Source organism: Scylla paramamosain, chromosome 33, assembly GCF_035594125.1.
Source record: "Scylla paramamosain isolate STU-SP2022 chromosome 33, ASM3559412v1, whole genome shotgun sequence".
In the NCBI taxonomy this organism is placed as follows: domain Eukaryota; kingdom Metazoa; phylum Arthropoda; class Malacostraca; order Decapoda; family Portunidae; genus Scylla; species Scylla paramamosain.
The window spans coordinates 14,959,868-14,972,367 of record NC_087183.1 but is presented as its reverse complement, the minus strand read 5'-3'; the positions used below and the strand labels follow the sequence as shown (position 1 = coordinate 14,972,367).

General features: G+C 47.2%; 1 protein-coding gene across 5 annotated transcripts in view; it reads right to left on the bottom strand.

Annotated features, from left to right (window-relative positions):
- LOC135089758 (chloride channel protein 2-like) overlaps positions 1 to 12,500 on the bottom strand; it is a 112,475-nt gene that overhangs the window by 23,789 nt on the left and 76,186 nt on the right. Inside the window, exons 1-2 of one of the 5 annotated variants that reach the window (XM_063985756.1) lie at positions 1,394 to 1,933; positions 756 to 1,293 (exon numbers count right to left, since the gene is read on the bottom strand). The exons of 3 other annotated variants lie outside the window; for them this stretch is intronic. In XM_063985756.1, the coding sequence (XP_063841826.1) occupies positions 756 to 1,293; positions 1,394 to 1,626 (771 nt within the window). In that variant the 5' untranslated portion in view covers positions 1,627 to 1,933. Of the gene's footprint in view, positions 1 to 755; positions 1,934 to 12,500 lie in introns of those variants that run through there. One more of the 5 variants, XM_063985757.1, reaches the window with a different exon arrangement.

Genomic DNA, 12,500 nt, shown 5'->3' with positions numbered 1-12,500 from the left:
TTGACAGCTTGAATTTCAAAACAAAAGAAAATGCAAAATAAAAGATGGTATTTTTTTGAGAAGTTAAAAAAAAATGGGTCAGTGAGAGAGAGAGAGAGAGAGAGAGAGAGAGAGAGAGAGAGAGAGAGAGAGAGAGAGAGAGAGAGAGAGAGAGAGAGAGAGAGAGAGAGAGAGAGAGAGAGAGAGAGATTACTACTTCGATTGTGCAAAGATCAAGTGTTGCAGAAGAAACCTAGTCTAGGAAAAAGAGTGAGAGAAAAAAAATAAATAAATAAAATATATCAAATTTGTCTTAGCAATAGCTGGCGGGACCACGCTGCGTACAGGCCGGTGACTCCCGCCTGTGTTGTGTTTCTGGAGACATCGAGGCGCGGCGCAGACTTGCCTACAGTGTGCCGCTAATTGGAAGCTGACCAAGAGTGACGTCATGCTGGTGTAGGGAAGACACGCAGGTGAGTATGGGAGGCTGATTAACACCTGCCCATCCCTCCCCTACACCTCTCCGACCCCCTTCCCCCTCACGCCCATCGCTCCCTTGACCTATGATGATCGCTGTGAAAGTCAATTATTCTGGATGCTGTTTTACCCTCAAGTGAACACAGCGAGTGAGCGTCAGGGAGGGAGGGGCGGGGAGGGCCGGGTCCGGACTGTGGTGGGGAGTGGGGTGGTGGGGGGGCCGCACATCCCTGCATCGAGAGAGTGGGGTGGAAGGGGGTGGGGGTCATGCAGGCTCGGTGCCAGGTCTTCTCACTTACAAAGGACTCTTCATACTGGAGGTATTGCGTGTCTGCCTGGGGACGTGTGTCAGGGGGCGGGGAGGAGATGCCCCGGGCAGTGTCCTCCTCCTGCCACCGCTCCGTCCACAGCTCCATGATGGAGCCCAGCTTGGAGTCCCCGCTGATGGTGTCCTCGGAGGAGGTGGAGTTCCTATTGATGCTGCGGATGGGTTCACTCTGGATGCTTTGCGTGTCGTCAGAGCGGCGCGGGCGTGGCGGCCCGCTTGGCACGGTGAGGTAATTCATACTGTCGCTGAGGCTGCCGCTGTTGTCGGGAGGCGAAGGTGACTTAGTGACATCGTCAGTGGTGGTGATGATGATGGAGGGCAGCGACCAAAGCCTCGGGCGGGGCGGCGGCGGTGACATATCGCGCCGCACCATGTGCTCCAGCTGTACCGAGGAGCGCGGGTGCCGCCAGTTCCGCACGACGGCCGCCGCCCTGCCCCGCCCCAGGGGCCGCCATCGAGGGCGGCTGCCCGGGGACGTGGGAATGGGCGGAGTGACCACCGGAGGCGGGCTGGCGACAACAGGATGTTTATTGGTAATAAAAGGTTTCATCTCAATGCTGTCATTACTGTCACTGTAGGGCCCCCCAACTCCTGCTGAGCCTTGCTAACCAGAAACTGACGCAAGTCTTGCGAGGTCCAGAAGTGGTCGTGAATGACGGGCCAGTCGGGGTCGCCGCCAGCACGGCCGTGGTCCACGCCGCACGCCCGCAGCCTCTCCACGATGGTCTGCACGGCGCCACCCAGCTTCCCGCCTTCCTTTTCCTCCTTCTTGTCCTCCTCCTTCTCATTCTCGCTCTCACCCTTTTCACACCCGTCCCCGACTGCATTCTCCTCTTTCTCATTTTCCACCCAATTTACAATCTTATTATCATCTATCTTCTCCCATTTCCCTCCTTCTTTATCATTTTCCCACTTTTCTTTTTCCTTCTCGGGTTTTAATACCTCCTTTTCCCATTTCTCTTTCCCGTTTTCCTTTTCCCTTTGGTTATCTGGCTTTTCCTCCTTTCCCTTCTCCTCCTTTTCCTTCTCCTCCTTTCCCTTCTCCTTTTCCTTCTCCTCCTTTCCCTTCTCCTTTTCCTTCTCCTCGTTTTCTTTTTTTCCTTTTCCTCCTCTCCTTTATTCTCTTCCTTCTCCTCCTCTCTATTGTTCTCTATCACAACCACAACCACTTCTTTCTTCATCCTTTCCTCCTCCTCCTCCTCCTCCTCGTCGTCTTCCTCCTCCTCCTCCTCCTCCTCCTCTTCCTCCTCCTCCTCCTCTTCGTCGTCGTCCTCCTCGCCGCCCCAAGTGAAGCATTGCAGGGTGGGCAGGGACCCGTCCAGTTCCTGATGGGCGTTGGGGTGTGGGGGATGGGCGGTCAACAGGTGGTCCTCTGAGGTATAGGCCTTCTTGATGGCGGGCGTCGGGTCCCCGCGGTAAAGGCAAACGTCCTCTTCTGACTGCACGTCCCTCAGAGAATACCTGCGCCGCCCCTGCCGCCCCCATGCCCACAGGCGCCACACTCCCCGCTGCTCCCCGCTCATGCCTGGTTCGCGGCGCGTCTCTCCCGCTGAAGCACTGACGTCCTTACTCAGGCGTCCACATCAAAATGCATTCTAGTCGCCCCGCATGAGAGGCGAAGCTTCTGAGGAGACGAGCGTCTCCCTCAGGCTCGGCAGAATAACACCCAAGTGCAGCACAAGCAACAGAAACAATGGCAGCGGTCCCCCAATTGCTGAACTGAAGGTGTCGCCTCAGCAGTGAGTGGCGAGGCACGCCGTGGATTGGTGCAGGTCAGAAGTTGGCAGGACCCGGCCCCCTAACTCTGTGGGGCGGGGCGGGGCGGGGCGGGGCCACTAACAGGCTTTGTGATCCTCCCCTCGACACCTCAACTGCTGCGCGGCAGGTTCACACACACACACACACACACACACACACACACACACACACACACACACACACACACACACACACACACACACACACACACAAAAAAAAAAAAAAAAAAAAAAAAAATCTACTCCCCACGACCTTAAGGGTGCGGTACAGGGCGGCAGGTGGGGCGCATGATGTGTATCTGGTGTGCGGGGCTCCACGCCAGTGCTCGGTTCTGATAACGTAGCCTCGTGTTGTAGCGTGTTTGCCTCAGGCGGCGGCAGACCTTAGGCGCCGCGACACTGTACACTATCGACTCAGACCCGTCCTGCTCGCCGCTGCTGGCTGCCTCGCGGGTCACTCGGCCAACACGGGCTCGCAGCTCGGCACGGCAGAGGCGCCAGCGATACACCATTAGTTACACTCGGGGGACACGCAACAACACCTAGTGTCCACACACTCTGGCGCCAAGACTCGACCTCCGCGAGACACCACCACCGCCACCACCATTGAGGCACTAGGAGGCTGTAAGGCACTGCTGGGCCAGAAAGTCCGTCGTCAAGGCCACGTCGCCTTACACAAACCTCTCCCTCTCTCGCGACAACTTTGCGTCACAGTAAAAGTTCCTTAACTTTGCACCAGCCGTGACTGGGCGAATCTCGGCGTAACGCGGGGGTGCCCGGGCCGTGCCGCGGCGCCCCCGTGGTGTTGCCGTGTCAGACGAGCACTCGGAGGTGGTGGCCGGGGCCGCAGCACTCCCCTCGCTGGAGGTGAGGTGACATCCTCCTAGTGGGGTATTCGCGCCCAGTCTCGCCGTCCACCACACACGCGGGCATCACTCCCCCTCGAGCTGCTCACCTCCACGCCGAGCACACTGGGCACTTCCCTTCGCCGGCACACGCTCACACCCACGCATACACACATACACACACACACACACACACACACACAAAAATCCAATGAGGTATTTCAGCAACTGAGCATCCAGCGACCAAGAAGCTGAGGGAGGGGCAGCCGGCGCACTGTCGTGAGGCTCCCCGCCGGGTGCCCCACGACGCCCATGGGTGGTCCTGGCGAGGGCCGCGGGTGGTGGAGGCGGCTGGGGCAGACGAGGAGGGCGCTGCGGTGATCTGATGGGGCCCTGAGCGACGGGAACACGACCGCCGCCCGCCACGCTGCGCCACCGACTGCCGATGCTTTGATCCGCCACCACACGCACTGCCCGCCTTCGCCCTCACTCCTTCACTTCGTCCTCGGCTCCTCACTGCTTTACATCGCCAACACCTCACCGCACCTCACCCTCATGTCCTCGCCGCTAATTCATTCTTTTCACTAAATAGCCCCACACGTCCTCCCAAGTCCTCGTCCTTGCCAGCTCTCCCCAGCAGCCTCACTCTCACTCTCCCCTGCCACGCTTTACTTACTTCTCACATTTCACTTCCTACATAAAGCTAAATTTTCATCTTTTTGGAGGTTACTTCGGTTTTCATATACCACACACACACACACACACACACACACACACACACACACACACACACACACACACACACACACACACACACACACACACGAGTAACAGATGATTAAAAACACGCTATTTACCACCTGCTATGCTTCCTCCCCTCTTCCCTCTGTTCTTACAACCCTCTGACCTACTGAAAAAACAGGAGCAGGTCAACGCACGAAATATAACGCCTCAGGTACAGATTGATTCTATTGCAAACCATCCACATCCCGACCCACCCCGCCTCTCCCCGCCCTGCCCCGCCCCTCCTTCCCTCCCTTACCCAAGCAGACATCAAAATCGCCCCACCCCTTTTTACAACTATCATCAGCACCAATACATCCCCACTCATGTCTCAGCGTCCGTCAATAGATCGTGTGTTCGTCTGGGTGTCTGTCTGTCTCTCTGTCTCGTAAACTTCCTATTTGTGTGTTTACCTTCCCCTAACTTCATTGGCAGTACTGTACATACATCTTTCTTTTCTTTCTTTTCTTTCCTTCCTTGTTACTGTTGTTGTTACTGATGGTGGTGGTGGTGGTACTACTACTACTACTATCACAGTTTTCACCACTACATCTTTCTTTCATTCTCTACCACTACTACTAACCTAACCAACTACTACTAATACTGCTGCTGCTGCTGCTGCTGCTGCTGCTGCTACTACTACTACTACTACTACTACTACTACTACTACTACTACTACTACTACTACTATTACTACTACTACTACTACTACTACTACTACTACTACTACCACCATAGTCTTCACCTTCCCTTGCCTACTATCACCACCGCTACTATTACTAACCTAACCTAAGCTACTACCACTACTACTACTATTACTACTACAGTGTCTACCACTAATACCAGTCCTCTTAACCACTTCCCTGCCTAATAACCACAACCAGCAAGGCAACAACACACCAACGCTCACTTTTCGAAAACCAGCCGTCGCCACCACCACCACCACCACTACCAACAACAACAACAACAGCAACAACAGCAACAGCAAATGAGTTATGGGAGGAGAAAGTTGCGAGCCGTGTTTCAGAGGTCCTTATTCTCTCCCCAAGAGTTCCTGCGAGAGTCTGAGGGATCGTAAAGGAGTCTCAGAGAATCCTACGCAGGAGTAAGGACCACTAATCCTATTTTTCCAGGTGGGATGAGAACGTGAAAAGAATTTAAGGGCGTCACCTGATTATGACTGACTATCTGAGTGTCTGAATCTGCTTTTTTGAGGGATCTAAATGGATGTTAAGGTTCAGAGGTGCTGGGAAGAGGATCAAGAAGTGAACAATGCGGTTTATGGGATTCAAAAGGGATTCAAGAGGTTTAAAAGGATCCAATAGGGTTTCCGTGTGCCTGGGATAGAGTTGAAGGGTTTACAAGGAGTTCTGGAGATCATGAGTAAGAATGAGTGCACAAAGTGATCTCATGAATTTTAACTTATAGTGTGGATCTTGGGTTAGTGAGGTATGTGTGTGTGTGTGTGTGTGTGTGTGTGTGTGTGTGTGTGTGTGTGTGTGTGTGTGTGTGTGTGTGTGTGTGTGTGTGTGTGTGTGTGTGAAGGGAGGAGGGGTCAGTCAAGGGCAACATTCGGCGCCAAAGGATGGATGGAAAGTTGGTTTTACTGAATAGCTGGACAGGTGGTGGTGGTGGTGGAGATAGTGGTGGTGCATATGAGGTTTGGCTAGGCTCCATCATCACACACACACACACACACACACACACACACACACACACACACACACACACACACACACACAGCGTTTACCGACAGTTAACCTTCTTATCAATGCTCGTGAGAAAAAAAAAAGGAAAGAAAAAAGAAAAAACACTTTCCTGCCTTTTGCAATATTCCTAGTCCCAAATCCACTCTTTTTATATACAGAGAGAGAGAGAGAGAGAGAGAGAGAGAGAGAGAGAGAGAGAGAGAGAGAGAGAGAGAGAGAGAGAGAGACCTTCACCAGACAAGCTTCATAATGCATAAAAATACAATTCTGTTAAATAAAAAAGAACCTTGGCTAATATCTAATAAAAAAAGCTAAGATATATGAAAACTAATGCATTTTTCTAGTAGTAGTAGTAGTAGTAGTAGTAGTAGTAGTAGTAGTAGTAGTAGTAGTAGTAGTAAAAGTCGTAGTAGCCGTCATATAACTTACAATATACAACAGTAACCCATATACAACATCCTACTTTTTGTGTCCACCGTTTTCTTTATGCGATGGAAACAAAAGCATGGGTGTACAGGGGAGGGAAGGGAGCGAAGTTTGTTGGCCAAGGTTCGATCCCAGGTGAACGGACAAGTGGTTTACCAGTGAGCAGAGAGGGCCACTTACTTGGTACTTTACTGGTCCACCCCTGCACGACCTTAAGTTTAGGGACCATTGAGTGACCTTATCTTAGAGAGAGAGAGAGAGAGAGAGAGAGAGAGAGAGAGAGAGAGAGAGAGAGAGAGAGAGAGAGAGAGAGAGAGAGAGAGAGAGAGAGGAGGATCTCATGCGGAGGAAGGAAGATAAAAAAAAAAGACGTGATGAGAATTTATAGACTGATATGCATGTTTAAGGCATCTACTCTCTCTCTCTCTCTCTCTCTCTCTCTCTCTCTCTCTCTCTCTCTCTCTCTCTCTCTCTCTCTCTCTCTCTCTCTCTCCAACACACGCTCACAGGCACAAGAGCAACACAGGGACACGATTCAGGTCTTTCTTCCGTCCCCCTTTCCTGTCACTCAAGGGGAATCGAACGCCAACACAGAAACCAACTCGACCTCTCACGATTCTTCCTTTAAACACCCTCCTCCTCCTCCTCCTCCTCCTCCTCCTCCTCCTTCTCTTCGTGCCCCAGTAAGAAGGAAACACTGCCTATGCAACGCTATCACCAGATCTCAGATTTCAAAGACGAAGGCCTGATGAAAGAAAGGAAAGTGTACATTGCCCAATCAATATTTGCTGGTACGTGTGTGTGTGTGTGTGTGTGTGTGTGTGTGTGTGTGTGTGTGTGTGTGTGTGTGTTAGTAGGGCATACGCAGTCACTTTTTTTTCCATTCATTCTATGCAAAAAAAAAAAAAAAATAGAGAAAAAAAAAGTGTTAACGGTGCAACATTTCCATAACACGATTAGGATTCCATGAAAACAACAACAACAACAACAACAACAACAGGAAGAAAAGAGCATTACTACACCTTCTCAACACCATTACCACACCACACCACACCACACACACCTTAACCTTATTACCACACTCTCCATTGCCCACCAACGCTCTCACCCACACCACCACCACCTCCACACCACCACCATCACCACCTCCACAATCCCAAGCAAAGTTCAATGAAATGAGTTTGACTATACGCAGCAAGGAAGTAGATTGGACAGACAAGGTTCCGCCCCGTTACGTAAAATATTAACACCTGCACACACACACACACACACACACACACACACACACACACACACACACACACACACACACGCACACTAAGTTTCCTCCTCCGCGCTCCTCACAAAGACAAACAAGCAAGAAAGAAAGGAAGGAAGGAAGGAAGGAAGGAAGGAAGGAAGGAAGGAAGGAAGGAAGGAAGGAAGGAAATAGAGCAAGTAGGACAGGTTAATTAATCACCTGGTGTTTGGGGACAGGTAAGTCGAGGTGGCCAAAGGAGACAATATATTCATGGCGAAGGGTAAAGGAAAATTGATAACGGAATGAATAAAATAAAGTAAAAATCAAAGCGAAAAGAACTAGAAAAGAGAGAATCTAAGAGTAGTATAGATAGAGGATAAAATAGAAGCTTAAGTTGTAAAAAGATGGGATCAGAGAAATATGGAAGAAAATTACTGATAATGGGAGAGCTGAGGGAGAGAAGGTAAACTGGAAGAGAAAACAATTAAATGGAAGGGTAAAGTTGAAGAAAAGTGTAAAATTGAAGGGAAGAGGGAAAGTGGATTGAATAATGGACAAAAAATGGATAAAATAGAAGAAATATAAGAATAAAGAAGATACGAAAGATGAAAACAAAACTACAAAAATGATAAAATTGAAGAGAAAAGCAAAGAATAAAAAGGCAAAAAAAAAAAAACGCAAAAAAAGCAAGTAAGAAAAACTAAACAGAAAAAAGACAACAAAAAAGGATAAAAAACAAACAAACAAACAAACAAACCAAAAATCAACAACAACAATAACACAAGACAAAACCACAACGCAAATCTGTCCTCAAATCCTCTCTCTGTCCTCTTAGCCTCGTATCTGACAGCCCCTCAACGGTCTCCAGACAAGCGCGGCCACCAGACTGAAGCAGAGGAAGTACCAAGCAAGTTACATATACACCTGCACCCTCCTATGTACCAGCCAGCCGCAACACTACTCGGAAATGCGTGAGTGACACATTCCGACACACAAAAGACAAGGGAAAGAAAGGTGCGTGACTGGCGGGAACAAGTGACGTCACCGATGCGCAACTGACGTCAGCGCAGGACAGTGACGTAAGGTTGGACAGGTGTGAGTGACGTAACAATAAACTTTTTCTCTGTCTCATTATCACGTTCAGGTTTTTATCAGTGGTTTTGTGTTCATGAGAGGGACAAAGTTAATATTCTGTTTCTGTTTCTCTTTGTTCTTTTCTTTTTACAGTGTATCACCCAAACCGTTTTTTCTTGGCCTTATTCTTTATATTACAGTCATTTATATTACAGGTTAGTGAGTTTTGTACTTAGGAAAAGACGTAATTATTCTTGTATTCTCCCTTTTCTTATCCTGATTCTATCCAAACGTTTTTTTCTGACACTTGTTCTTTATATTGTATCTACTTCAACAATTTTGAATTCTAGGAAACACAGAATTAGCCTTCTTTTATCTACGATTACTGTGTATATGTCCAAGGAAATTTTTTTTCACTTATTTCGTTGTATTATGGTAGTTTAAATAGTTTTGCACTCAAGAAAAGACAAAAAATATTCAATTCGCTCTTTTGTGTGTGTGTGTGTGTGTGTGTGTGTGTGTGTGTGTGTGTGTGTGTGTGTGTGTGTTTATCTCTTTTTAACTGTGTTCAGAATATTAGCAAAGGAAGACACTGAGAGGTTGAAAACACTGAAAGGTTAAGAACACCTGACAATCTTGATGTGTGACAGACATGCGTAACAGAGAGATACAAATCAACGTAACACTTAACACAACAACACACTGCTTATCATGTTAATTAATATCGTGTACCTGGCGATGCACAGGCGTAAGAATAGCACACAGGTAGGCGACGATGGCCAGGAATAGATGCACGGTAGCCAAAAATAGCGAAGTAGGCGTGTTGCTGTATTATGTATTTGTGGTGACGTGGGTGTGTGTGCTACTGTAGAAAACGTGATGCTTGATGACGTAACGCATCGTAACGCCTCACGGAACATGGAGTTATAAAGTACTGTTGGATTAATCATAAAAAAAAAAATTGAAATAAACATACGTGGATCAACCTAAGTTATGTTAGGTTAAGTTAGGAGAGGTTAGGTTAGGTTAGGGCTCATTAGGTGAAGTTACGTTATCTTAGGTTAAGTGAAGTTATGTTCTGTTTGATTAGGTTAGGGTTATGTTATGTTGGGTTAGGTTAAGGTGATGTCTTGTTCAATTACTATAATGTAAGTAAAAAATAAGCAGCGAGATATTAATGCATCACGAAGAAAAAGGCGCCACAGCACTTTGGTAAATTAGAGTAACAAAAAATAACCGCAACTACACGCTATGATAATGGTAAAAAAAAACAATAACAGGAATAAGAATAAGAATTAGAAAAGAAAAACAAAAACTAAAAGAAGAAGAAGAAAAGAAGAAGAAGAAGAAGAAGAAGAAGAAGAAGAAGAAGAAGAAGAAGAAGAAGAAGAAGAAGAAGAAAAGACGACGAAGAAGAAAAAGAAAGAAAAACACCGCCATCAACAACAACAACAACAACAACAACAACAACAACAGTACTACACACAACAACCTAACACCTGACACACTTACTATCATCATCATCATCATCATCATCATCATCATCATCATCATCATCATCATCTCGACCTGTCAATTAGTCACCTGTCCGGACACCTAATTAACGCAAAGGCACAGGTGACTCCCGCGGGACATCGACAGGTATGAAGTACAAAAAATAATAAAAAAAGAGAAAATGCACCTTTCCACGTAATCCTGACATATGTTCACTTATCTACACGCACACACACACACACACACACACACACACACACACACACACACACACACGAAAGTAAGGAGAAGAAAGGCGACGAAAAAGGAAACAAAGGAGGAGGAGGAGGAGGAGGAGGAGGAGGAGGAGGAGGAGGAGGAGGAGGAGAAACACCAGGTGGAAAATTTCAAAGGACAAAAGGAAGAAAAAAAAAGAAAGAAAAAGGAAAGAAAGTAAGTTCATTGGACTCGTGGACGCCTCACTTGCCTCGTATTGACTCTCTCTCTCTCTCTCTCTCTCTCTCTCTCTCTCTCTCTCTCTCTCTCTCTCTCTCTCTCTCTCTCTCTCTCTCTCTCCAGGCAGCTGACAGAAGGGAGGGTAGCTTTTTATTATTCAATCTATGAAAACTTTTACTCTACCTGTCTTGAAGGGAAGGGAGAGAGAGAGAGAGAGAGAGAAGGTCAAACTAGCTACTAAGTTGATTTAATCTATGGTAAACCTACTTTACTGTTACACACACACACACACACACACACACACACACACACGTTTGTATCGTAAGCTACACCTTCTTTCGTTTACATTTTTATCATTATTTTCTTTCTACGTATTTGTTTGGGTTTTTATCCGTGGCTGTTTGTTTGTTTGTTTGTTTGTTTGTTTGTTTGTTTGTTTGTTTTGTTTGTTTGTTTTTTCTGAGAGACAAGAAGACACCTTATGGGCAAAAAGATACTAGGAAGTTCATAAGTTTGGTTTTCTCTGTCTGTCTGTCTGTTAGTCTCTCTCTCTGTCTGTCTCGTTGTCTATCTGTATGTCTGGCTGTCTATTTGTCTGTCTGTCTGTCTGTCTGTCTGTCTGGCTGGTTGGGTGGCTGGCTGGTTGTCTTTCTGTCTACCTCTATCAGTCTGTTTATGAGTATGTCTATCTTCCTCTTCCTGTTTAACTTTTTTTTTGTCTGTTTGTGTGTTTGACTATTTCTCTGTCTGTCTGTCAGTCTATTTATTTGTCTTTCTGTCTGTTTGTATGTCTATCTGTCTGTGTCTCGCTCTCTGTCTATCGGTCTTTCTGTCTATCTGGCTGTCTAAATAAAAAAAATTGCACATTTAGTCACCTACCTTAAGTCACACACACACACACACACACACACACACACACACACACACACACACACACACACACACACACACACACACACACACTAATTATTAATGAATGAGGCGTTTAGTCACTCAATGCACTGTATTTAAGCCCAGACCTTGACCCTGTGGCGGAGAGAGAGAGAGAGAGAGAGAGAGAGAGAGAGAGAGAGAGAGAGAGAGAGAGAGAGAGCACTACAGGCATGCCAAACAGGCCACGTTACTTACATACATGCATACATACATTTATGCAAAGTACGCGCGCTCGTGTGTGTGTGTGTGTGTGTGTGTGTGTGTGTGTGTGTGTGTGTGTGTGTGTGTGTGTGTGTGTGTGTGTGTGTGTGTGTGTGTGTGTGTGTGTGTGTGTGTGCTGCCTTACACGCACACAAAACTATCTATAAACGTGCATACACATACGTACATACACACGCACATAAAAAAAGAACATAAACACGAAGGTATGTACCGTTGGTGCTTCACAATAATTACCAGAGAGAGAGAGAGAGAGAGAGAGAGAGAGAGAGAGAGAGAGAGAGAGAGAGAGAGACGAGTCAGACAAAGGCATGGCATGAAAACAAATGAGACATTTTGAAATTAGCCTACATTAAAATTTGCACACATCTAAGCTAACTCACATTTAAAGCTAGCTCGCATTAAAGCTACCACATATTTAATCGAGTCACTCTCCTTTAGGTGAGTTTCCCTTGATAAATAAATTTTCTCTCCGTTTTCTGTGAAGCGTCAATAGTTTTTAGCAAGATGTGAGCTGGCGAACGATTAGAGAGAGAGAGAGAGAGAGAGAGAGAGAGAGAGAGAGAGAGAGAGAGAGAGAGAGAGAGAGAGAGAGAGAGAGAGAGGAAAATAAAAGTTTGACGCATTCTGCAACGAAAGGAGGAAGGAGAGGAGAGGAGGAGGAGGAGGAGGAGGAGGAGGAGGAGGAGGAGGAGGAGGAGGAGGAGGAGGAGGAGGAGGAGGAGGAAGAAGAGGAGGAGGATGAAGAGGAGGAGGAGGAGGAAGAGTAAGACGCAATAACTTTTCATGATCAAAATTATT